This window comes from Salmo salar, chromosome 03, assembly GCF_965601325.2.
Source record: "Salmo salar chromosome 03, fSalSal1, whole genome shotgun sequence".
In the NCBI taxonomy this organism is placed as follows: domain Eukaryota; kingdom Metazoa; phylum Chordata; class Actinopteri; order Salmoniformes; family Salmonidae; genus Salmo; species Salmo salar.
In genome coordinates, this window is record NC_138293.1 from 28,673,489 (window position 1) to 28,699,506 (window position 26,018).

Sequence of the window (26,018 nt, forward strand, 5' to 3'; positions counted from 1 at the left end):
GGCGTTCCATCCCTCCTACATAAACAACACAACTCCCTCCTTCATCCTTGTGAACCGCAGGAATTTAACACGCTCATGAATGTCAGTCACGTACAGCGTATTTTACAATTCATTTCTCACAACCACAGCCTTATTTAGTTACCGTTTAAAAACAGAAATCAACAAACGTCTGCTTAACCTCCATTCTGCACCTTACGTAAGGGTGTCCTTACGTAAGTACCAGGCTAGCAGACATGCTTCTGTGCTGATGGAGTGAGGGAGAGCGAGGAAGGTCATTGTGACTCCTCCGGCAGAGTACAGAGGGAGCCATTGCACTCGGCATGACTTGGCAGTCTTTTGGTCTGGACACTAACTACCTCACGGCGCGTCTGCTTTTAAGAGTTTTATTCTCTTATTGTTATTATTGCTCCTGGACCCTTGTGTCATAACAGGATATTTGTATTTTATCTCCCTGCCTGCAGTTTGGGCTCCTAATTTCCCCTCTGAAAGGCTACTTGTCTTGAATATCCATATGGTGTTTAGCTCCCTCAGCGATCCCAGGACATCCCTTGTAGTTCACTTCTGAAACCAGAGAGTTCAAACTCCCCAAACACATAATTTAGGTGTCCCTTTCAATTTAACCGAGAATAGCCTGGACCGTATTTACTTTCTGAGGTATCATACAATACTGCACCAGACAAGAGACCTAAATAATACAGTGTAGCCTACAACACTTTCGAAGCGAAACTATTTATAGTTAACTGTGACTGTGAGAGCTCTGACTGCAGTCTACTGTATCTGTTGTCTGATCTGATGTTGTGCGTGTATTCTAAAACCAGTGTGATATTGTTAGCCCTGGTTCCATTGGTTCCGTGCCATCCTCTGGGGTATAGGAAACTCTGGGCTCCTATGCCAGGGAAGTCTTTGCCATGCTCTGCGTGCCAGGACTGATGTCAGGTCAGACACCGTGCCAGCCCGGCTAGGGTGTTGCTGGGGCGGTGGGGATGTGGTTTTTGGGCTATGTTGGCATAACTCCACTTAAGGGTTCTGAGGGGAGGCGGACGTGCTGCATTGAACGTACATAGGAGAGGACCAACACCTTGATGGTCCCCAGAGGCTGCTGTTGCTGAGCAACACAAAATACTGGGACTTACACCTTCCCTCACGTGACTCTTTCAGATATCTTTGTTTTATCATGAAAGCTGTGCTGGTATTTAACACTAGAAATTGGTGTGTGTGTGTGTATTTCTCCCCGTTTGGTATTTTGTACGTCTCGTTGCAGGACATATCACACAGTATCTGACTCTACACACTGATGGATGACTTTAGTTTTGTAATATCACCTAAGTTGCATCTAGTCAAGCAGAAGAGGTCAGATTGACATGCAATGATTTCTCTGGGGTTGTGTGTGTTTGAATGTATATGGGCCGAATGATCTGGTAAAGCTGCAGAGCCCTACAGGAATAAACACCAGATAGTACAGTGAGTTCCTCTAGGCTGGAATTTAAGCTTTAGCTGAGGTTTTTATGTCAATCAGTTATGACACAGACGGGAAAGGGTTTGCCGCCAGAACCTCAGATGCTCTCGTCTGGTTGGTCGGTTGCGTAACCATAGTAATGGCCCACGGTCCTGTACTGTCCCCTCTCGTCACTGTCACCCCTCTGCTGTGTTCCAGAGAGGGATGCTTTTAGGGACAGCACCCTGAGACACATTAGAGTAGCCTATTAGTCTAGGCCAGACATCTACTGACACTTTAGACCAGGTGGGCTGTATTCAATGTGCTTATCAGTTGTTGGAGGTGGAGTTCATATAACTAAACATTTATAGAGTTTATTTTTTATTTTTTTTTATTTCACCTTTATTTAACCAGGTAGGCAAGTTGAGAACAAGTTCTCATTTACAATTGCGACCTGGCCAAGATAAAGCAAAGCAGTTCGACACATACAACAACACAGAGTTACACATGGAGTAAAACAAACATACAGTCAATAATACAGTAGAAAAATAAGTCTATATACAATGTGAGCAAATGAGGTGAGATAAGGGAGGTAAAGGCAAAAAAGGCCATGGTGGCAAAGTAAATACAATATAGCAAGTAAAACACTGGAATGGTAGATTTGTAGTGGAAGAAAGTGCAAAGTAGAAATAGAAATAATTGGGTGCAAAGGAGCAAAATAAATAAATAAATACAGTAGGGGAAGAGGTAGTTGTTTGGGCTAAATTATAGATGGGCTATGTACATGTGCAGTGATCTGTGAGCTGCTCTGACAGTTGGTGCTTAAAGCTAGTGAGGGAGATAAGTGTTTCCAGTTTCAGAGATTTTTGTAGTTCGTTCCAGTCATTGGCAGCAGAGAACTGGAAGGAGAGACGGCCAAAGGAGGAATTGGCTTTGGGGGTGACCACAGAGATATACCTGCTGGAGCGCGTGCTACAGGTGGGTGCTGCTACGGTGACCAGTAGAGTAGCCTAGTATAGCAAAAATATATGGAACATTTTCCAAATACTTATGAAAGACACTGTAGCCTACATTGAAACCAGGAGGGCAAATCTGCTTGCAAGCTTTGTCAGTGGTACGGTTGCAAATCTACTGGTAATTTACCAAAGTTACCATATTTTTCAGTAGTTCAGAATTATAGTATACAATAAAAAAAATGTCTTAAAGCCCCCAAAGCAACATCACCTTTGGTCAATTTTGTCACTTTTAATATTAGACAGGGGCAACAGAGTTAGTTACTTTAGCTTAACATGGTCACATGCATGTTAGCTAAGCTGCAAGTGTGCACAGTTGTGCAGTACCCCCGGGACTGCCGTGCAGAAGAAATATCAGCAGAGAAGCAAGAGATTGAACTTCACTTAACTTTCTCGAGTTTTCGCCTTTAGTTAACACTATCAACGTCTCCCTTTACTGTGGGAATTGTGATCAAATCAACACAATATTAGCCACTTTCAATGCAACATACCGAAACAAACTAGGCAAGAGATGTTGTAGGCAGAACGCATCAGAGTAGGATTCCATTGCATTGACAAGCACGAATCAGTCTGTACTCTAAACAGACCAGTGCTGCATAACCAATCAGAGCTGCAGTAGGCTGATATGCAAATAGACCATTGCTATATATGGATCTGTGCCATTCACTTTGCACTGGACTGTGTTTACAGCATGAATGGTCGTGAGTAGGTGCGCTTGTTTTGAGATCAAAGCGAGAGCTGAATGTAGCCAAGTGTTCACATTTTTTCGTATCCTTTGCTAGTTAGTGAGTTATTAGCCAGTTATAAATAATTTTTAGTCAGCAATGGTGGAGTGATTCCTTCTTAAAAGAGCATAAAATGTGTACATTTCTAGACATTTTTGAAAAGTGAGTCAGGTAAAGAGCTTTTTTTTTTGTCTTTAAGGGACAGTGTTATATTTTGAGACAGGCTTGAATAAGCTAAGTAGCCAATAGGCAGAGGGTAGAATAATTTGTCTGATTCTCTGTAATAATGGTATGGAAATAATAATGAATGTATTCTGTAAAGTGGTTTCTTGCATTAAACGACAACATTTTCAGTCACCTGGTCTGAAGGACAAGTGGATAAGCCCTGCATGATTTTTTCCAAAAGTCTCATGGAATGTAAGCCTACATTGAACACAACACATTGGCTGCTACTGTAGGCTGAATGATAGAACAGCTATTTCCATGTTAAAATGTTATGGGATGCATTTTCTCCATTGTTTTTGATGGTAGGCCACTCTGGTAGGCCTACGTTATGATCAAATAGGCACAGTAGCCCACTTGACCACTGTTATAACTGTAACTTAAAGCAGGTACAGCCTCAGTGTTCACAGTAAACGCTCGCTTGTTGCACCGAATTTTCACAATGGTCAAGTTTGCCCTCAGCAGACTTGAAATTTGCTCAGTACTGAAAATTTTTTGACGGAACATTGGTCACACGACTTAGTCACTTGCTCCTATCTCTAACACTTCAGTCCTGATGTTGATGTTCTGTTTTTTTGCCTCGTCATTGCAGGTTCCAGTATGATGCCAGGAGGACAGATGGGGACTGGGATGCAGCGGCAGGAACCAATGGGAGAGAAGCGTCCCTGTCCAACTGGACAACAGTCTGCCTTCAATGCTGACTACCTTTCAGGTGAAGCTTCTTTCCCCCGGTTTGAATTCCTCTAGTGTTTTATGTATGCTCAAGTGATAAGGCATGCCCTGTGAAAAGGCATTTTGTGAAAGGACAGGTTTCCATGGTTTCTATATTTGATTCTATTTTACTGTAATTGTCTTTTTTTTTATCCCTATCATCAATTGCCTTAGATGCTAAAGATCCCTCTGTGGCATATTAAGCTGTCTAGTTACCTAGAGCTGCCTGTCAAGTATGCCTGGCACAGCCCGGGCACTCTTAGGAATGTAAATTGGGCAGTACAGTGTTGCAGGACACCTAGTTAAACGTGTGCCTGCATCTAACTAAGGCTGTTGTTGTTGTCTCCGTGTTGCTGTTTTCTCTAACCGTCTGGACATTCATATTTCATAGCTAACTATGAGTTGTGTGATTGTGAATGATATTGCTCTCTCCTTTGGGGGGGGGGGTTTAGACTGGCTATTGATCTGTGTCTGTTGTGTACTAATCTGGTATTGGTAACTGACGTCTGATGTCTATCTCTCTCTCTCTCTCTCTCTCTCTCTCTCTCTCTCCCCCCCCCATCTTATCTCTAGGCCCAGTGTCTAGTATGATGGGAATGCCTGGTGAGGGGAACCAGAACAAAGGAATGAAGGACAGCAACATGCCAGACTCTTTCATGGGTACTGCTTAATAATACTGTGAAGTGTTTATGTAACACCAGCATGTAGTTAGGGCTGTGACGGCCATGTAATTAGGAATGACGGTATTTGGCCAGAGCCAAATGACCGCGGTCACTGAAATAACCTTTCGAATAGAAAACAAAATACCTACAAAATATATAATATATACATTTTTTTTTTTTTACGCACATTGGAATTGGAATCGTATTTACGGTCATTGAGTACGTTGCGTATGCGTCATCGATGGGCCGTGGCGGTGCACTCCTTCAAGAAGTGAATGGGAGTCAATTGGGTGCTTGCTCAAAAACCCAACATTAGCATGAATCCCATGAACAAGAAGTACAACATTACAAATCTTTTCAGAGAAATTAGATAATCAACTTGTTCTCTGTAATATCGTATAGCTTTGGAATCGTGACATTACGTTGGCCTACTTTCAAGGAAAATAGGCATGTTTCTAGACTCATACCCTGACTTTAAGAAGGGATTGCGTGACGATTAGCTTAGCTACCGCATGACGCAGCATGACAACGTGGATGCGACTGGTTGACAGTCTGCTGTGTGTGGCATTATACGTTTCTCCATTCATTACCCAATGGGATTCCTATCTCCTCCTTTCTCTAATATCTCTGACTTAACTCAACTGGCATTACAAAAATACAATCCATTGCATGAGCCACATCAGTTAACATCATTTGAATGACCATTCTACATTACCATGGAAATGTTTGCATCACAATACCAGGCAGCTATTGCTAGTGTACCCATGAGTTTACCGGTCAAATTGCCAGAGTTTGCTTGTTTCAGCAAGGCGCAACAAAGTTTTATCACGTTAAGAGTCCATGTTATGGAAGAAACGGACTCAACCGCACGAATGCCCGACCGTCCCGTCTTTAGTCAGCTGTTCGTCCTCCCCCTCAGGGAACCAGTGGCAATATATCTAAAACGTTCCCTTTGGATGACTAAGTTATGTTAGGTTATGACGGTTCTTTCATTTTCCCGACGGTCTTCACCCATAGGCTAACCGTCGATTACACGGTTATACTGTAGTACGGTAATTGTGCCAGCCTTACATGTAGTGCTTATCACTGTGTATTATAGCACAATATAGTAGTAATAACCTGTATAATAGAGTAGTTATAACACATAATAGAATAGTATTAACCTGTTTGTCTTAATTCCACTCCCAGGTTTCTCCCAGCCAGGGATGATGAGCATGAACATGAATATGACCATGAACATGAATATGACCATGAACATGAATATGAACATGAACATGAACATGAACATGAACATGAATATGAACATGAACATGAACATGAACATGAATATGAATATGAACATGAACATGAACATGAATATGAACATGAACATGAACATGAACATGAACATGAATATGAACATGAACATGAACATGAACATCAATATGAACATGAACATGAACATGAATATGACCATGAACATGAATATGACCATGAACATGAATATGAACATGAACATGAACATGAACATGAACATGAATATGAACATGAACATGAACATGAACATCAATATGAACATGAACATGAACATGAACATGAACATGAACATGAATATGAATATGAATATGAACATGAACATGAATATGAATATGAACATGAACATGAATATGAATATGAACATGAACATGAACATGGGTTCAGAAGGTGTGGAGGGCATGGCTCCATTCCAGTCAGGCATGCCTCTTATGGGCTACCCTCAGAAGGCCTCTCCTCTGTTTGCCTCAGCCCCCCAAGCAGTCCCAGGCCCCCTTTAAACCCAATGACCACTACCCCTCTGCCCCGGGCCACAGGTAAGAGGTTGTCTCACACAGAGCAGTTCAACTGGGGGCCTGGGTGGGATGTCCAGAGGTCCAGTCACCAGTTACAGTAAAACACAGTATCAAATGTCAGGAAATCCAATAGGTTTTGATGATGATAGAGCTAAAATGTGACCATGAACAGGGTAAACTATAACCGTCACTTCTTCTAGAGGGTTCCTCAAAGTGCCAGCACCTTAGTAATCCAAAGGGAACGTTTTAGATATATTGCCACTGTTTTTTTTTTTACAAACTAATGCAGAACTTGTAGTTAATAGCCAGCTAGTGGTATTAGTTGTTACTTACATAACGGTTATTTTCGTGTAGCGGCCATCAGAGCAGAAATCCAGTGCTGCTCCGGCATAAATTATAAGGTTCAAATCACACAACTCTTTAGTTTATTACGCAATACCTCAGATCTTACTGTAACTTTATAACATTTGTTTGAGAAGCAATAATAATTATGTGAGGATTCCTAACCTTGTTTATTAGGAAAAAAGAAGAAAAAAATTCTTAGACAACCCTCCCCCCGCATCAAAGTCCTCATTGAAGTGCTCCGTTATATTTGGATACATTTATAAAATATGGATACATATATAAAATAAGATACATATATAAAATATGTATCTTTAAATATTCATCTTGAATATTGCTTTCTGAGTGAGGAAGCCACATAGACTAGAAGTAATGTGCATTCTGTCATGAGGCCAAACTGAGGCTTTGGGTTCAGATGCTCTCTTCACTTTTTAAATGCCAATATTGCATGAAACGTAGATGATAATGATAATCGGATCTCCTGCACATGTTGTTTGACATAGACACGTAATCAAGGAAGGAAGGACATTAAGGAAAATAGCACATCAATCAATTAGAGAAGAGGGCAGCGATACACTATTTAGATGAAAAATACATTATCATTAACGATTGGGGTGAGAGAGGGGAGAGGAGCTTTTCATTATTTTTCATTTCTCTCTGCCCTGCCGTGTTAAGTATTGGAATGGTACTACCCATCAGTATTAATGGACACAGAGAGGTTTTGGCCTTGTTATGTCTTTATCACAACATAAAAAAGGGCATGTGCAGTATGTTGTTTTTGTGTGTACCGTATCTTTCATATATTTATGATTTGATGTAAATATTGTCTACTTCTAATGTCCTCCTCAGTATTTGTTTGTACTGGGTACCACATGTCACATGACCCCTTCCTCTTGATTCATTGTTTGTCTGTGTTTGTCTATGTGACCTGCCTCTGTTGTTGTTATGCAGTCTGCCTGTTCCTTGTACATGGATTAATTTGCTCATCCGCTCATGCGATGTGCTGTCGAGTGTACAGTAAACATCACACTGCTCAGTCTCAGTACAATCTCCATTCTCCCCCTGCCCCGCCCCGGCAGAGAGAATCACACCCAATCAGCTGCAAGCTCGGAGCAGTGCACACAAAAAAATTGTCCCTCTTCAGACTAACATGTAATCCATAAGCCTAAAATGCACATCTATAAGCCTACTGGCCAGGCCGTAAATAAATTATAGTGGAGGTCGTGTCAATATGACTTAACTTAACTTAATCAGTTCAAAACTCAAGGCACAATTTTATTTCACACAATTGATTGAATCATTTTTATTTGTAGTTTAATAAGAAAAAATGTTACTCAGTGGTTGAGTTTCATACATTTTGGTCGGAATTTCTTAGAGCAGATAAGATATACCCTGATTTTACACATAGCAATGAATGGAGAGGATTGGCAATTGGTTATTGGTCTTTACTATGGTCTTTACTATGGGTAGTGACATTCCTTCCTCCTCTCTGCTCATCAAGAAGTTTGGACAAACCCAAAATCCTGGGCAGGTGGTGAATCCAGGCTGCAAGCCTCAGAGGGTCTCAGCCTCTCCTCCAGCAACTCAGTGGAGGAGAGCCCCTACTCCGACCCCCTCAGCCCCCACGGCTCCCAGGGCCAGGAGACCGGCTCTGGGGACGAGAGGGGGAGTGAAGGGGTCAACAGCAGCAGCAAGCAGCAGAAGAGGAAGAAGAAGAAAAGGAGGTCCAGGGAGGAGGTGTATGACTTCTTGGACAGGCAGGAGGCTCCCGATGCAAAGGAGGAGGAGGGCGAGACAGAGAGCGGAGCCTCAGACGGCCCTCTGAGCCCATCCTCCCCGAGCAAGGAGGAGAGCTGGGAGTGTGAGATCCGAGGGAGGGGTGGGGGTAGGGTCAGGGGCAGGAAGAATAAGAGCAGGATGAAGCTCCCAGAGGAGTGGGGGCCGACACCTCATGCCACACAAGCGTCAGTGGCCTTGGAGTCTGCAATGGCAAATGCCTCTGGTCCCTTAAGTTCAACCCTGGAGAACATCTCCTCCCTAGTAGCCGGACCCCAGACTAACCCCTTTAGCAGTTTTATAGAGGACACCAAACCCTCTCACACCCCCACTGCCCCACCCCTCACTGAGAACCCCAAACCCAGTCACATCCTCACCACAGACCCTGCCCTTACAGACACTTTAACTAGTAACCTTAACATGTTTGAGCAACCTTCCCCTGCCAAGGTAAACATGGACTGGGAGGCTGAGACCCCCGTTAAAAACACTGCCTCTGCCCTCCATTATGAACCCATGTGTATTGATGACTTTAAAATGCCCCCTCCCTTAGCCACTAAAGATGTTCTACCTCCCAAGAAGGATGAGGCGGCAAAGTCTTTCTCTGATCATGGTCGTCCTGAGGTCATGTCGTCTACTTCTGACCCGAAGCAGCTGGGCCCTCAGAGCTCCCCGGCTCTCAGCCCCCAGGTCTCGAAGACCTTCCTCTTCCTAGACTCTGCCCTGCAGACCCCCCAAGCCAGCACTCCTGCTTCACAGCCCCAGTCCCAGACCACCACACCCCAGGTCCCTCCTCCAAACACCACCACCTCCTCCTCTTTCCAGACCACTCCTCCTCCACTGTTTAGCCACTCATCCCAGCCTGGTCACGACACTCCCAGTCCCCGCCCTGCAGTGGGCTCAGGCCTCAACCCTGCAGCCCCGCCCTTTATCCCCACCACACTGCCACTCACAGAGCACCAGGAGCCACCGCTGCCAGAGCCCCCCCTGCTGGAAGGTTGGTGACACTGAAGAGGGGACATATCTATCAGTATGGGGGTGAATGATGACATTATAGTGCATGGTTCTCTCTGTGGACTGGGCCTGCTGTTGCTCGGCCATTATGTGTTTAATAGCACTGGTAATAACATGCTAACTAATTACACTGCTCTTTAACCTGACTGTGTCTGACTGGGCCTTGGGTCCCTCTTACCTAACTGACTGTCTGGCCTGTCTCTGTAGTACTGCACTGTTGATGATGATGATGATGATGATGATTATAATAGCATATCCATTGCTATGTGTCTGTCTACCTGCCTGATCATGTCAGCTGACCGGCCCAGCTCGTTTTATCGCCTATCTCTCTCCTTTCTAACACTGTAATCATATACTAATGACTCTACTGTCTCTGTAGATTACTCTCTGTGTGACTCTCGAGTGACTCCACTCTCCTTGGGATAGAAGTAACTAGCCTTCTCCCCCCTGATTGCCGCTATCCTAAATTGCAACGAGTAATTCTATACCCTAACTCTTTGACATTGAGTCAACCTTTCTTCACTAATCAAAGGGATGTTGGTTTGCAGTGTGATTTTCTCTCGTTCTCTCAAGAGGCTGCTTTCCCCTTGACTAAATGATGCTTTTGTTCCTCAAATTGCCTAAGCTGACTGAGGAGTCACTAACAGCTTTTCTTTCACATTCTCTTCCCACTTGTGTGTGTGAATTCACTTTCAGAACCATTTTGAGTGTCTCAAAGTGATCCCGGGCTAGAATCCTTAGATATGTAATTTGACCATTTAAAAAAATACACATTTTACTTTCATGCAATATTTGATTGGAGATATTAAAACAGATTTTCACTCAAATTGTGAATTGCTTGATGTGGACGTTATCATGTAAGTGAACTGAAATAACTGTGAGCTATGTTTTGTCTTTTCTCTCCCCCATGTGTACTGTATCTCCTGATGATGGCTCTGATGATGATGATGACGATGATGATGCTAAATAGGTGAGTTACATTGCCATTGTTGCCTTTGAGAATATTTAGATGTTTCTCATCAGTGGAATAATATGAAGGGAAACCCAGTGTTTATTTCTTTCCTATTTACGCCAAATGTCTGCCACAGGTTTTTGTTCTTTTCAACATTTCTTGTACTTTGCCTGTCTCACATTTGGTTAGATATATTCCATGTCAGGAAAAAGCTGGCACGTTTTCTAGTTTGCTCATTCGGTTGAGAGTAAGTTTGCCATAGTTCAGAGACTGTCCTGTGTTGGTCCTTCTCATTTTGTTGTCTTGGTTGGAGATTCCAAGGACTGCTAGGTTGTCACTTTCCTAAATTGCCAGACGGGCAGTGTGTAAGGTTGTTGTAGGTTCGCTGTTCCTCCTTCCTGGATGACACAGGTGTTTTTGGTTGACAAATGGTGGAAGTCAGTAGCATACTGCTTGTCTGTCTGCACCCCTCACATTCCCTTACTCAACCCATTCATCCCATTCAGCTGTTAATGGGTAATTAACAGATGACCAGGTAGGCGGGTTGGTGTGTGGAGGGACAGTGAGGGACTGGCCTCTGCTGGCCTTTCTGTATTCTCACCCCACATCCTCCTCCCTCAATCACTGTCTTTGTTTTTCTCCCCCCCCTCACTCTCTCCCCCTAGCAGCCTCTCTGTTTTGTTGCCTTTCTCTCTCCTCTCTCTTTCTCTCTCCTCTCTCTCTTTCTCTCTCATCTCTCTCTTTCTCTCTCCCCTCTCTCTCTTTCTCTCTCCTCTCTTTCTCTCTCCTCTCTCTCGTTCTCTCTCATCTCTCTCTCTTTCTCTCTCATCTCTCTTTGTCTCTCTTCTCTCTCTTTCTCTCTCCTCTCTTTCTCTTACTCTCCCTCTTTCTCTCTCCTCTCTCTCTTTGTCTTTCTTCTCTCTCTTTCTCTCTCCTCTCTCTCTTTCTCTCTCATTTTTCTCTCTCCTCTCTCTCTCTCTCTCTCTCCTCATCTTTCTCTCCTCTCTCTCTTTCTCTTACTATTTCGCTCTCCTCTCTATCTCATTTCTCTCTCTCTCTCTCTCTCTTCATACCCCCTCTCCTACACCCTCCCCAACTCTCTCTCTCCCTCCCTCCCTCCCTCCCTCCCTCCCTCCCTCCCTCCCTCCCTCCCTCCCTCCCTCCCTCCCTCCCTCCCTCCCTCCCTCCCTCCCTCCCTCCCTCCCTCCCTCCCTCCCTCCCTCCCTCCCTCCCTCCCTCCCTCCCTCTCTCCATCCTCCTCTCCCTAATGCAATATTGATGGCTGGGACTTTTTTTGCAGTTACGTAAAGCACACAACCTGTCTTTTTATAGCCAGTGATCAGGGTGTGTGCAGTAGGCAGAGGGAGGTAGACGCTCAGTGGCTGTGCGGCGCGGTACTGCAGTCAGGGTTATCACAGCACTCCACCAAAGGTCTGTGTACTGGTACTGCTTGGCCCTGCTGCATAGTCATTATTCTGGTCAGCGGAGCACAGACAATCCTGCCACCAGCTAAACAAAGAGACCATCCAAAAGAGCATGCCCAGCCTGGCAAAGCATATAGCTACCAAAGTCGCCACTATGGTACTGATTGAGACGGGCAGTGCTGTCTTTATGTTTTTACGTCGTAGGTACCTTTCAGTAAATACTTCATCATCATGCTGTCGGTTTTAAGTGCAATTCTGTGTTTCACAGTGAATATCATCACACTGGACCATATATGTTGAAGCCAAGTAAAAGGACAGGTGCTATTTTAGTGTTGTTTATAAGATTGAAAATCCACGCTATTTTTCATGATTTATTAAAGCTGCAATATGTAACTTTTTGGGTGACCCGTCCAACTTCACATAGAAATGTGAGATATAGATCTGTCATTCTCATTGAAAGCTAGTCTGAGAACAGATTGAGCTGTTCTATGTGCACTATTTCTATGCTTCCAGTTCTTAAGTTTAGTTTTTGCGTCTTTTACTTTCAGTTTTGTACACCAGCTTCAAACAACTGAAAATACAATGTTTTTGGTTATGGAAATATATTTCACAGCGGTTTAGATGGTAACATGATGCCACACACTATACTTGCTTGTTTTGTCACATAATCTGACATTTTAGGAACCAGGAAATGGGAGAGCGATTTCTGCATTATTCACCTTTAATTGACCAATGGGGCCGTCATCTGGTGGTTCAATAAATGACTGGTGGTTATATCAAAGTTCTATCTGTAGCTGTGAATGTGGTCTAGCTGGCTGAAGATACCTCATGAATATTACAGAATGATAAAGAGAGAACACACCTGTGAAGATTCTGCTTGCGGCAGCATCACTGGGAACCACAGTCCTACTTTTAGCCACTCGCTATCTAAAAGAGCACACTAATATGAAAACGAAAAAACTTTTCAGTATAATGAAAACTAGATAAGTTGTCATCATGATAACCCGAATAGAACGTTTAATTGATTTTAAGCTTCAAACCAGAGAATATCAATGTAATTACTTTCCTCTTGTGGAAACAAGTGCTTGGATCTTGGATTGAGAATAAGATTTCATGTTGTCAGTACAATAGGCCTGAAGCTGAACATAAATATTGAATGATAGCAGGATCAAAACGAGGACACTTGAAAAACAATAGCAGTCATCTCAAATGCTAAACATTGGTATGAGCTTTTGGTCTTAAAAAGGGTTCAGACATTTGACCAGGTCACTATGCCCATATGGGCAATATTATTGTTGTTGAAACTAGATCAATTATACTATGATAGCTAATAACTAAGGTTGATCATTATGATCAAAACATATCATACTGCAAATATATTCACAATTCTGATCATTTTGATTCGAAAAAACAGCTTCCAATAATAACATTTCTGGCGACGCTCATTGATTATTACAGGAATGAATTGAAAGACAGCTCACTGCATTTCCTCACGGTTATGTGTTCTGACTTCTCAGCCAGGAAAATGATGTCTACAAAGCCAATATTAAACTCCACTCAGCCAGTGTGGCCTTTTTCCATGTCTCAAGCTTTTCCAATTTTTTTACCCCGTTTTCGTTAAGGGGCATAATTTGGCAGAATGATTTGGATTTTGTTTAATTAGTGTATCCGGATCAGTCCGCTGGACCATCAGATGTGTGAATTCATGACTCTGATACTTCCTTCGATGTGACACTTCATTTGACTTCATCTGACCCAATTTTGTTGTCATTCCACAAGATGGATCGTAAGCTACCAAGGAAGACGTGGGAAGGGATGAGTGTAGTGAGATGAGTCTCCCTCCCTCCGTCTTTTCCTTTGTCCTTTCTCTCCATCATTTGGAGTCCTCTCTCTATATGTCCCTACCTCTACTTCTCCTCATCCCTTCTTTATTATTGTGTTCATTCGGAGCCTCCTCCCTCCCTCTCCATCTCTCCATCCTTCCTTTGCCTTTTCTCTCTCGTCCTTCCACGTCATAGCAGCCTCTCTTTGACTGGGTGCTTGTTGCCATGGATATGGGAGGCGGTTTCCGTGGAGATGGAACAACTTAGGACTGCTGAGATGAAAAAAATGGGGTGTGACAGTCTGGAGGTTGGATTCCAGAAATAGAATTCTCTGACATACTTCCTCTCTGCTCAAAGGCTGTTATGGTATGAGGTGATTGTGCTCAGTATAATTGGTTGTTATACTGGTATTCACTGGGCACAGACATATCACTAATAATATCACTCACACTGGACACAGACATATTACACAGAGAATGGTACACTGGAACATATGGAAAGTGGCTTCATAGTGGCATCGGGGGCTATTATAATTGGAGTGGAGAGGGGATCTATTTCCAAAAAAGAAAATGTTTGGTTCTCTGCAGTTAGATATTTAACATCATACTTGGCCTTGAACTGAAATGATTTGTGCAATGTTTGTTTGTGCAGATCTCTGTATTTTTCATGACGATTATATGAGATTGTGTTTAATGGGTTAGGGTTTGGCTGGAGTAGGCCGTCATTGTAAATAAGAATTTGTTCTTAATAAATCCTCTTAAGGATCTCTACAGATCGGTGTCCCACCATTGGAACAGTTGAGATAATGTGCGCCAATGTGATTATCATGATGTTGTAAGTAACAAGAATATCTGATATTGGCAGAACGCTTATATTCTTGTTAATCTAACTGCACTGTCCAATTTACAGTAGCTATTACAGTGAAATAATACCACACTATTGTTTGAGGAGAGTGCACAGTTTTGAACTTGAAAAGTTATTAATAAACCAATTAGGTACATTTGGGCAGTCTTGATACGACATTTTGAACAGAAATGTAATGGTTCATTGGATCAGTCTAAAACTTTGCACATACACTGCAGCCATCTAGTGGACAAAATCTAAATTGCGCCTGGGCTGGAATAATACATTATGGCCTTTATCTTACATTTCAAAGATGATGTTACAAAAAAACACATGGTTTTTTTCTTGGTATTATCTTTTACCAGATCTAATGTGTTATATTCTCCAACATTAATTTCACATTTCCACAAACCTCAAAGTGTTTCCTTTCAAATGGTATCAAGAATAATTGAAAAAAGGGGCGGATCCTTAAGAGTTTCAGACTTGCCTAGTTAAATAATGGTTAAATAAATAAAAAATATTTTTAAAAAAATAATGTGGATTATAAGTGTCGTTAAAGCTAGAGTAATCTTTCTGTAAGAGATGTAAACATAAACAGACAGAGGAATATGTTGGACATGGGTCTTGCATAACAATGTCCATTCATGAGAAACAGGACCGTTAGAATGATGTAATGAACAGAGACAAGGGCTCTGTTTTGGGAATGAGGCTGACTGTTGTCATAGACAGACGTGTTGCAGTGGGTTGTCTAACTTTTCCCTAATATTGTGTGTAGGGCTGTAGAAAACACTGCTGTTTGGGAAATATGTTGACCAGTGAGGCTTCAGTATAGTGCATTCGTATACTTATCTGAGTGTTGCGTCAGTGCATTAGTATCTTATGTGATCAACTCGAACAATTGCCATTATGACTTTGCAGTGTGAATTAAAATGTGATATTATTGAAATCTAATATCGCTTGTGCTAGCAGCACATGATCTCAGACGTTGACAATGTCCTGTGTGATTCCAATATGTTCAGCATTTCCCTCATATCAACCCCACTGTACTGTACTCCTTGAACAATGCATTCCCTCTTTCACTATCCCCTGTTTTAGGGGGGATTAAGTCACCTTCAATCATTTATATTGAATTAGTTTTTCCTCATGCAGCTGGAGGTGGGATGGTGGCAGGGGGGTGGAAGGGGGGGATGTCATCAGAGATTGAATTATTTTTGCCTGCCTTTCACGACAATTGCGATGAGGGAGGGGTCTAGTACAGGACTGAACCAGTGATGGTAGAGTGAACGTTTGGACAGGGTGTTGGTGTGAAGAAGGTTGGCGGGTGTGAATTCAGTTCACACAGGTCTGGATGAGGTGTTTATAACTAGGAACACGGGGGGGTTTTAAGGCTATACTGCATGTCAATGTAGTGTTATCGCACACTCTTTTCGAAGCTAGTCGTTCAATACCGTCCTAACAGAGTAGCCCACAGCATGTGGCAACAGCAGACAGAAGGAACACAGTGTCCACAACCAAGTCCACAAACAACAAACACAATAAACAAAAGAGTCAAATGCTCCGGGCAGGGCTATGAGCCAGAGATGCACACCCAGGGCCCCTAACGGGGGCAGGAAGGCAGGGTGGAGGAGAGGGGCAGTGGGTACAGTAGTGGGCATGGAACTAAGTGAAGAATTGGAGATGACAGAACAGTATTGAAAGCAAATTTATACCACCAGAACCAGGAAGAGATGTGTAGCGCTAATGGATGCTGTTACAGAGAGGACAAATTCATTCAAATAGAATGGCAGTGGAAACTGGCCTTGTATTCCCCAAAGCTGCCTCTCTCTCTCTCTCTCTCTCTCTCTCTCTCTTTTCTGTATTTCTAATGTAATGCCACGCTGCCTGTCAATGAGGAGTCAGAGCTGCGGTTTATAGGACACCAAGGGAGGGTGTGTGTATTAGTTTGTGTGTGTGTCATTGACGTTCGTTTCTGTGTGTGTGTGTGTGTGTGTGTGTGTGTGTGTGTGTGTGTGTGTGTGTGTGTGTGTGTGTGTGTGTGTGTGTGTGTGTGTGTGTGTGTGTGTGTGTGTGTGTGTGTGTGTGTGTGTTTGTGTGTTTGTGTGTTTGTGACTTAGCTTACTGCTCGAAGGCATGAGTCGAGAATCTGCTCTAGCGAATGGGGATATGTTCCGTGGAGTCATGTGACTAAAGCTCTGTTAGGGCTGTGATGTCAGAGAGGGGGAGAAATGGAGAGAGAGAGAGAAGGAGAAAGAGAGAGAGAGAGAGAGAGAGAAGGAGAGGGAGCAGCATTCAGTTCAGCCTCACAGCTTCATCTGATCAGTTCAGAGCAGACACAGAGAGAAACACACAATTACTACACCAGCACACAATTAGGCTGTACTTCACAGAAACACCAAATACCACAGATAGAGTACATTACCAGCCTTCCTTACAGCCAAGGGAAGATTCCTTTATTTAGCTGTCTAGAAGAATCTAGAAGATTCTAGAAGAATCTAGAAGCAGCGGAGAGAAGAGAGAGAGAGGTGAGGATGTCTTCTCTCTCCAATCAGCAGCAGCAGAGTGGTGGAGGTGGACAGTGCTGTGAGTATACTGAGCTGGGCAAGGTGCCCTCTGTCTCTATGGCGTCTCCTCAGCAGGCCCTTCAGGGCTGGGACCAGCAGCAGGACCAGATGGGACCACAAGGTTTCGGGGGCAGCCCAGGGGCACCCAGGCTAACCGACGAGGACAAGCTGTCAAGTCTCTTTGATGGACCTTCATCTGGATCAGGGTTCAAGGTGGAGTCGTCTGACCTCAAGGTGCCAGGGAGGATGGGTGTTGGACTCGGGGCATCTTTGGGTCTGGGTAGTGCTTGGGAGAGCCCCACAAATTCCCTCTCCTCTTCGCCCTCTCCAGCCTCCCCTGGGAAACTCTTCTCTTCCCCGGGTCAAGAACACAGGGCCAATGGAGCTGCAGCCCTGCGGGTGTCACCTGCTGTGCAGCATGACGCCTCACCGTTCCCCAACACAAAAAAGGTGGACAACTGTGTATGGAATCCCTCCTTCTCTGGGCCACCCCACACAGGCCTTAAGCCTGCTGTTCAGACTTCTGCACCTGCAGACAACTACTGTGTCATTGGTGTTGTCAACGACAACTACTCTAAGGGTGGAAACTGCACTGTGTCAGGATTCTCTGAAGACAGTGATGAGGACATGGGGCCTACTTTACCTCGAGGAGGAGGGACCGAGCAGCAACACAAAACCGTGAGGCGCGCCATTTCTGACTGCTCCCACCTGTCTGTGCCGGGTAGCTTTGACTTCTCCCAGTACCCAGTGCAGCCTGGCGGACTAGTGGACCTGCCCTCACCTGGAAGTAACCTTATGGGGTTCAAGTCTCCACACTCGGCTGTGCAACGCTCTCTGACAGTGGGGGAGGAGAGAAAGACTGTGTCGCCCACACTCTCGCCTCTGTCCCCACTGAGCCCTGTCAGGGCCCCCAACTCCCCTCCCCCCAGGAAAGGTACTGGTAATGGGATGCCACAGAGCCAGAGTGAGAGTGTCCTACTGCCGGTTCCCTTCACTGGAAAAACCTTCAACAGCATCAATACCAAAAGCTCCATTGAGGGTAGGTGACTGATATGATTTGAGGCCTATTCCTCTTGGTGTTTGGACTAGCTCTCATTACCACGTTATAACATGTTGCTCATATACACCTTCGACCTGGTTCCTCTATCTCTCATTGGTTATGTATGTAATGGTGTACACTGATTTAAGTACATAGATTTGGGAGTTTATTTGTGATGCCTGACCATGTAGATCAGTGGCCAGTGGTATTCGTCTGGGCTGGCTGTTTGTTTTAACTATGATGGAGTGCTGAAAGAGAAAATGGAAGGAGCCAAAAGAAGAATGGATGTAAAAAATAAAATTAAAATTAAAAAACCAACAACTAGAAGTTGTGGTTTTTGGTATATTTATACTTGGATGATGTGCTTCTAAAACAATCTCTATTGAAATGCTGAGGTTCATTTACCATCTCAAACTCCCATCTCTTCAGATAACTGTGTTGTTCAGCGATAGATCACATCAAGTGACACTCCAACAAGTGGCTAGCACTAAAGGAAGGGTGTGTGATGGATTTGAAATTGAGTCTGGGTAACCATTTAAACAGAAAGTAGTCATTTCTGGTGGCACCATGTGGGGACTGGGGACTCTTGGGATGCTTTCAAATTGCATGACTACTGTGTTTTTCATATATACACTTAGATTCAATAACACTAAACAAGCAAGCAGTCTGGAGCCTGAAGCCAGTTTGCTTGCACTATATACTGAGTGTACAAAACATTAAGAACACCTGCTCTTCCATGACATAGACTGACCAGGTGAATCCAGGTGAAAGCTATGATCCCTTATTGATGTCACCTGTTAAATCCACTTCAATCAGTGTAGATGAAGGGGAGGAGACAGGTTAAAGAACGATTTTTAAGCCTTGAGACAATTGAGACATGGATTGTGTTTGTGTGCCATTCAGAGGGTGAATGGGCAAGACAAAAGATTTAAGTGCCTTTGAACGGGGTAGGGTGGTAGGTGCCAGGCGCACTGGTTTGAGTGTTTTAAGGACTTCAACACTGCTGAGTTTTTCCCGCTCAACAGTTTCCAATGTGTATCAAGAATGGTCCACCCCCCAAAGGACATCCAGTCAACTTGACACAACTGTGGGAAGCATTGGAGTCAATATGGGCCAGCATCCCTGTGGAAACCTTTCGACACCTTGTAGAGTCCATAACCTGACAAATTGAGACTGTTCTGAGGACAAAAGCAACTCGATATTAGGAAGCTGTTCTTAATGTTTTGTACACTCAGTATTAGAGCTCTCTTTCACCTACAGCTAGCCTATCGCTATATATCTCACAAAGACACCATCATGACAATGATACATCTGCATCCTTCAACTAGCGACAGTAGGGAGCAAGCAGAAATAGCTGGCAGCATCCTCCTGCTGTAACAAGGGTAATTTCTACCTCATGGATGAAGGTCATGGGAAAATAATCCCTCTGCTTATGTGGCTGTGTGTTTCTATATAATGCAAGGTCATTTCAAAGACATCCTGTGCAATATGCACACATTTACTAATTCTAGCAAATTACCTATATGCATCATCACTTCATATACAGTAGTGTGTGTGTGTGTGTTGTGGGTGGGGGTGGGTGGGTGCATGCATGTGTATGCGTGTATATATATGCGTGAGTCTGGTGTGTGTGATGCTGGTCGCCTGCAGTAAAATATCATGAGCACCATCATGTCCCTGTGTGTTAGTCATGCTCTATGTGACAATGTGTTTACACCACTGGCCAGGCATACAGAACAGCTCTATATTATAGTCTATAGTGTATGTTTACACCACTGGCCAGGCATACATAACAGCTCTATATTAGTCTATAGTCTATGCTTACAGCACTGGCCAGGCATACAGAACAGCTCTATACTAGTCTATAGCACAGGTCGGCAACAAGCGGTGATTTCTTTTGGCCCCCTGAAGTTTGTAGTAAAAAATATATACACTGTATATGCAAAAGTATGTGGACACCTCTTAAAAATAGTGGATTTGGCTATTTCAGCCACACCCGTTGCTGACAGGTGTATAAAATTGAGCACACAGTCATGCAATCTCCATAGACAAACATTGTCTGTAGAATGGCCTTACTGAAGAGATCAGTCACTTTCAACGTGGCACCATCATAGAATGCCACCTTCCCAATAAGTCAGTTGGTCAAATTTCTTCCCTGCTAGAGCTGCCCCGGTCAACTGTAAGTGCTGTTATTGTGAAGTGGAAATGTCTAGGAGCAACAATGGCTCAGCCGCAAAGTGGTAGGCCACACAAGCTCACAGAATGGGACCGTCGAGTGCTGAAGCGTGTACAGTGTAAAATTGTTCTGTCCTCGTCTGCAACACTCACTACCGAGTTCCAAACTGCCTCTGGAAGCAGCGTCAGCGTCAGTCAAGACTAAGATCAATGCCAAGCGTTGGCTGGAGTGGTGCGAAGCTCACAGCCATTGGACTCTAGAGCAGTGGAAGCTTGTTCTCTGGAATGATGAATCACGCTTCATCATCTGGCAGTCCGACGGACGAATATGGGTTTGGCGGATGCCAGGAGAATGCTACCAGCCCCAATGCATAGTGCCAACTGTAAAGTTTGGTGGAAGAGGAATAATGGTCTTGGCCAGTTTTTCATGGTTCGGGCTAGGCCACTTAGTGGCAACAGTTTGGGAGGCAAAGGGTGGCTACGTTGAAGAATCTCAAATATAAAATATATTTTGATTTGTTTAACACTTATTTGGTTACAACCTGATTCCATATGTGTTATTTCATATTTTGTAGAATATAGTAAAAATAAAGAAAAACCCTTGAATGAGTAGGTGTGTCCAACTTTTGACTAGTACTGTATAGTACTGTATATATATATGTAAAATCACCAGAAATCCTGCTAAAAATTAGTTTAATTCAGGAAATCTGTTTCAAGGTATTCCCACAAATAAAAAAAGAGATGTATGTAACCAAGGTATGAAATTACTGTTATTTTTAAATACAATATTTTTTGGGCTTAGTTGTAGTCAATCTGTTGTGTACAAGTTATTATAATTATGTTCCGGCACCTAGACCCTCTGCTCTGATGAAAATTGGCCTTAGTCTATAGTGTGTGACAGTTACTGGAACCAGGGCTCCTAAAGCCAACCATGGGCACAACAAGGCCAGTCCTGTATACTGTACTCAATCATTTGATCGATTTTTCGATTGGCTCACGGTTTTGTACCATTGTGGCAAATCCATGATCTTGTCTGACACATTGAACTGGTATCTATCTACCGTAAACTTACAATCCATTTGCCCTCGCTGTCTTTTTCAATTTTGATGCTCTAGTCAACTAATTGGTCAGAATTTTCTTTGAAAAGCCGATTCAGTCATTACGTCAATGGGTCATCTTTTGACCCAACTTAATCTGTCCCACATTTCCTAATCCATTTGACAAGTTGGTTTTTCTCTCTCGGGTTGTATCGCAAATGCTACCCTGGGATACAGCCTGAGAATTACATAGGGAATAGGGTGCCGTTACAGACATACCCTCTCTCTCTCTGTAGAGGTCACTGAGGATGGGTTACATAAGGAGCCGATGCCAACAATGTGCTGTTCTGTCTGCCCTGCTCGGCCCTGGGCTCGGCCCTGACTTTCTGTGGCCCTGCCTAGACTACACACCACCATGACATGACTGGTCTCTGTCGTTAACTCACTCTTATTTCCACACCAATGAGTTGCTCTGGGGTGTAATACAAAATATTATCACTGATAGATTATCATCATATGAGTAAAATATGACAGCAGTATTCGGAACGCTTGTATTTTGTGACGATCAATCAGAGGATTTTAGAGGATTGACATTTAGTTGCCTATTTGAACAGCCGCAACATGTACAATGTCCTGTCGTCCACATACGGTGGTGGTATTCTTAGGTGGCATTCTTAGGATGCATTGTTGTAGCTCGATTTTCGCTCTAAAGCCAGTATGAATCTGTGGTTAATAACACACTATAAGATACGATCGTTCTCATGGCTGAAAGCGAGTCTGGCAATATGAAATGTTTCTCTACCTGTATATGATCCTTAGAGTAATTCTGGTATTTTTATATGACATACAAATTTAGCAAACCTGCAATACTGTATCTGTTTTTGTCTCTCTACAGTGAAAGCAGAGAATAAGGACAAACAAGAGAAGGCAGATTTCTTCCCGAAGACAGATAACTTGAACATATTTGAGAAGACGGAGAAGAAAGAGAAAGAAGATGAATCTAAGAAAGTCGACAATGCCGACAAGACCTCAAAATCTGAGAAGATTCTCAAAGATGAAGAGAAGTTCCGTAAGACGGAGAAGAATTATACAAATGAAAAAGTGGACAAGCCAGAGAAGACAAACAAAGATGAGAAGATGGAGAAGAAAGAAAATGGGGAGAAAACTGACAAGATGGTCAAAGCTGAAAATAACGAATTGGCTGGGAAAGGTACTGCAAAGTCCCCAACAACCAACGGAAGCAAGCAGGACCTCACCAGCCCAGACAGCAAGGCCAAGGTAGGTCAAGGAAAGGCTGGGACAATGTTGCCATTCATTTCATCTCAGCAAGCTGCTTCCGCAACTGTCACTGCCATCTCTAGTGTGTGTGTGTGCGTGAGTGTGTGTATGCGTGTGTCTGTGTGTGTTTGTATGCACATGCTTATGTGCAATTCGTCACTGCCAATTTGCTCTGCTGATGCTCTTGGTTTGATTATGATTTGGTGTTAGTGAATGCTGCTTCTGCTGCTTTACTATCCTGCCTGTCCTCTGTTGTATGCTTTTGGTTTGCTTCTTTTCTCCTTTATCATGTGACGTTGTTGTACAGCCTGCTGTTGGGTCAACCAAACCAAACTCTGCCAAAACACGGCCCACCTCTTTGTCCACTGGGGACGCAGCTGGCCCCCCAAAACGTTCCTCCCCCACCTCAAGCTCTGCCAATAAAAAAAGCCCCGTTACCAAGGCAACCACCCCCACTGCTTGCACCAAGCAGCCAACGCCCGCTGCCAGTCAAACCCCTAAAGCCACCAAGTCCATGGTGAGTTCCCTCCCACTTTCCTCTGGTGTCTTCTCACTGGCCTCCCCTTTTGTGGTTGGCACCTTGTCCCCCTCCTGTTTGTTTGGTTCTGCCGTATAACTTGCCCACCTACTGACTCTCACTCATAGTTTGTGGACCACCAACTCCCTGCACTATGACCTCTGTCCATTCTCTTCACCATTTAGGGTAGTCCTACAAACTGAATCTTGTCTATCACCTCCCTGAAAACCCCAGCATACTGTACATTTCCAATATCTCATTTCTGTTTCCAATCTTTGCTCCCCTCATTTCCTAATCACTTTCTTCTTAGTCCAGCGCTCTCTTCCACACCAACCGTTCTCTGATTTCCTGTTTGCTTACTCAGACTCCGGAAAACAGTCCTCCTGTGCCAAAGGCCAATGGCACGGCAAATAAGAATGGTTCCTCTACAACCACCACTACTAAATCTGCTGGTCCACGCCCCTCTGCTAGTGCCCCCTCTCTGCGCCGCAACACCGGTGAGCACTAACTCTAACTGTACCGTGCAAACTTACATTCTTTAAGCTGCTTTATTCTTGATGATGGTGATATTCAAAAACCCAAAGTCAGAATTCATTGGTCATCCCCAGATCAATACATTGTTCACAAGTCTAAATCATGTAAGGTGAGCTTGGTTATGTCCTCTACCCTACAGTTCCCAAGACTGATATCAAGCCAGGTGATGTGAAGAAGCCTAGTACGCTGAAGACAACACCAAGTAACAACAACCAACCTACACAATCTAACCCAAGTATCTCAGTATACAACTAAAACACCCTGGCGTTTAATGTATTCTTTGAAATTGTTAGGACAGACATCTTGTTTTAATCTCTCCTGACAGTGTCATTATGACTACACAGAGAGACAAACACAGTGGGTATGTGTGAAACAGAAACTTAGGCTGCGTTTACTGATCTTTTTTTTCTTCAGTAATTGAATTGACCAATCACATCAGATCTTTTCACATCAGAACTTGTTCAGAGCTGACCTGATTAGCCAAAAGACCAATTAGTGAAAAAAAGATCAGAATTGGGCTGCCTGTGTCTCCACAATAGCTCCAGTTCCTGGAAACACTGACTGAACCCTCAATCCTGTCGTTTCCTCCTCTGAGATGTTCATTAGTCATCAAATCAGGGGCTGGTGACCCAGCCTTGTAAAACCAACTACCAGAGACCACAGTATCTTCTGTATGTATGTAGGTAGTAGTAGTGTGGTTCCTCATACTTCCCTGTGGACTTGTTTGCTTCCAGCCCATTGTTTCCTAGTAAATCATTGTTAGTGTTGTGTGCGATCAGCTCAGCTCCAGCCATTAGAGGGTACTGTTCTATGGTTCCTCATGTCCTTTTGCTCTCTCCGCCCCAGTCAAGCCCAGGGTGCCTCGCACCTCCGCCACTGCTCCGAGCACTCCTGCCACCAACGGGGAGCAGCCTCGCCGACGCATCACCAAACCCCCAGTGCCCAAGCAGACCGCTATGGAGAGGAAGCCACCTGTACCCAGAGCACCTAGGACTCCCAGACCTATCAACACACCCCTGCCGGACCTGAAGAATGTGCGCTCCAAGATCGGCTCCACAGACAACATGAAGTACCAGCCTACCAGCGGCAAGGTGCGCTAACCAGGGATAGAGATGTACTGTACATGGTAGCTTGTGGAGATGGGTCTATTTAAGAAGACCGACATGAGACATAGACATTTTTGTATTAGCATATTTAAAGTGCTTTGAATGCTGCCAACTAATGCCATTCATAGCAGGGGTTTTCTCACAAGCAAATGATCATACAAATTCCATATTATTAAAACCTCCTCACCTCTCCACTGCTACCATATAACAAGACCATATACCATCTCATTAGTCATTGCCATCTTTATTGGCCTCCTCAACTGAATAGTGGCACAATGCGTGCTAACCCTAGAGAAAATATGTCAAGCAAACTATCTGCCTAATTCTACTGTTATTTTTCTTTCTGTAGTTCTCTTTCTGTTCTCTCCCCTTTTCCTCTCTGTAACTTTTTATTTTCTCTATTTTCTCTCTCTCGTCTCTCTACGTTACAACTGACAGCCGCCGTCACTCATTTGACCGACTGATACAAGGTGCTGTCACCTGTATTCATAAAGATCACTCTGAAAAGAGGAATCCTTTCATACAGATGATCATCTTGGAAAATAGCCGTCATGTCCAGTCTTTACCTATGGCATTGGTTGTGACAGTGTCCATCCACAAAAAGGTTGCCTGTCACAGTGATGTAAGCATAAGGGATACTCCCTTGAAAAACGATCTAAAAATACTAGTTTCAGTACCAACCCTGCACACACTTCCACTAATCTTGCCTGAGAACTGAAGAGTTGAATTGGCTCCCTGAGCCAATGTCTAGGCTTTGGTTTAGCGAGCCAAAGCACTCTTCTGGCATGCAGGAGACCTGGGTTTGAAACTCGTCAGTGACACAGACAGGTGGTGTAGCTGAAAAGCAGAACACTTCCCTCCATCCATACACTCACCACCACAATCTCCTGTGCCCTGACTGGTGGTACTGACCCAGGGCCCAGGGCAGCCTTGTCTCCTGGTATTGACCCAGGGGTGGTTGTCTCCCCTCAGGTCTCCTCGGCGGGGGCTTCCCAATCCAAAGACGGCCCGGGCAAAGTGAGTC

At 43.9% G+C, this 26,018-nt stretch overlaps 1 protein-coding gene across 1 annotated transcript in view; it reads left to right on the forward strand.

The window, feature by feature from the left end:
* LOC106599272 (uncharacterized) overlaps positions 1–26,018 on the forward strand; it is a 42,847-nt gene that overhangs the window by 7,208 nt on the left and 9,621 nt on the right. The window contains exons 3-13 of the mRNA XM_082973084.1: positions 3,988–4,107; positions 4,680–4,766; positions 5,688–5,697; positions 5,925–6,559; positions 8,423–9,688; positions 22,455–22,837; positions 23,145–23,354; positions 23,719–23,851; positions 24,028–24,090; positions 24,735–24,979; positions 25,967–26,011. Coding sequence (XP_082829210.1) covers positions 3,988–4,107; positions 4,680–4,766; positions 5,688–5,697; positions 5,925–6,559; positions 8,423–9,688; positions 22,455–22,837; positions 23,145–23,354; positions 23,719–23,851; positions 24,028–24,090; positions 24,735–24,979; positions 25,967–26,011 — 3,197 coding nt within the window. The remainder of the gene's footprint in view (positions 1–3,987; positions 4,108–4,679; positions 4,767–5,687; positions 5,698–5,924; positions 6,560–8,422; positions 9,689–22,454; positions 22,838–23,144; positions 23,355–23,718; positions 23,852–24,027; positions 24,091–24,734; positions 24,980–25,966; positions 26,012–26,018) is intronic.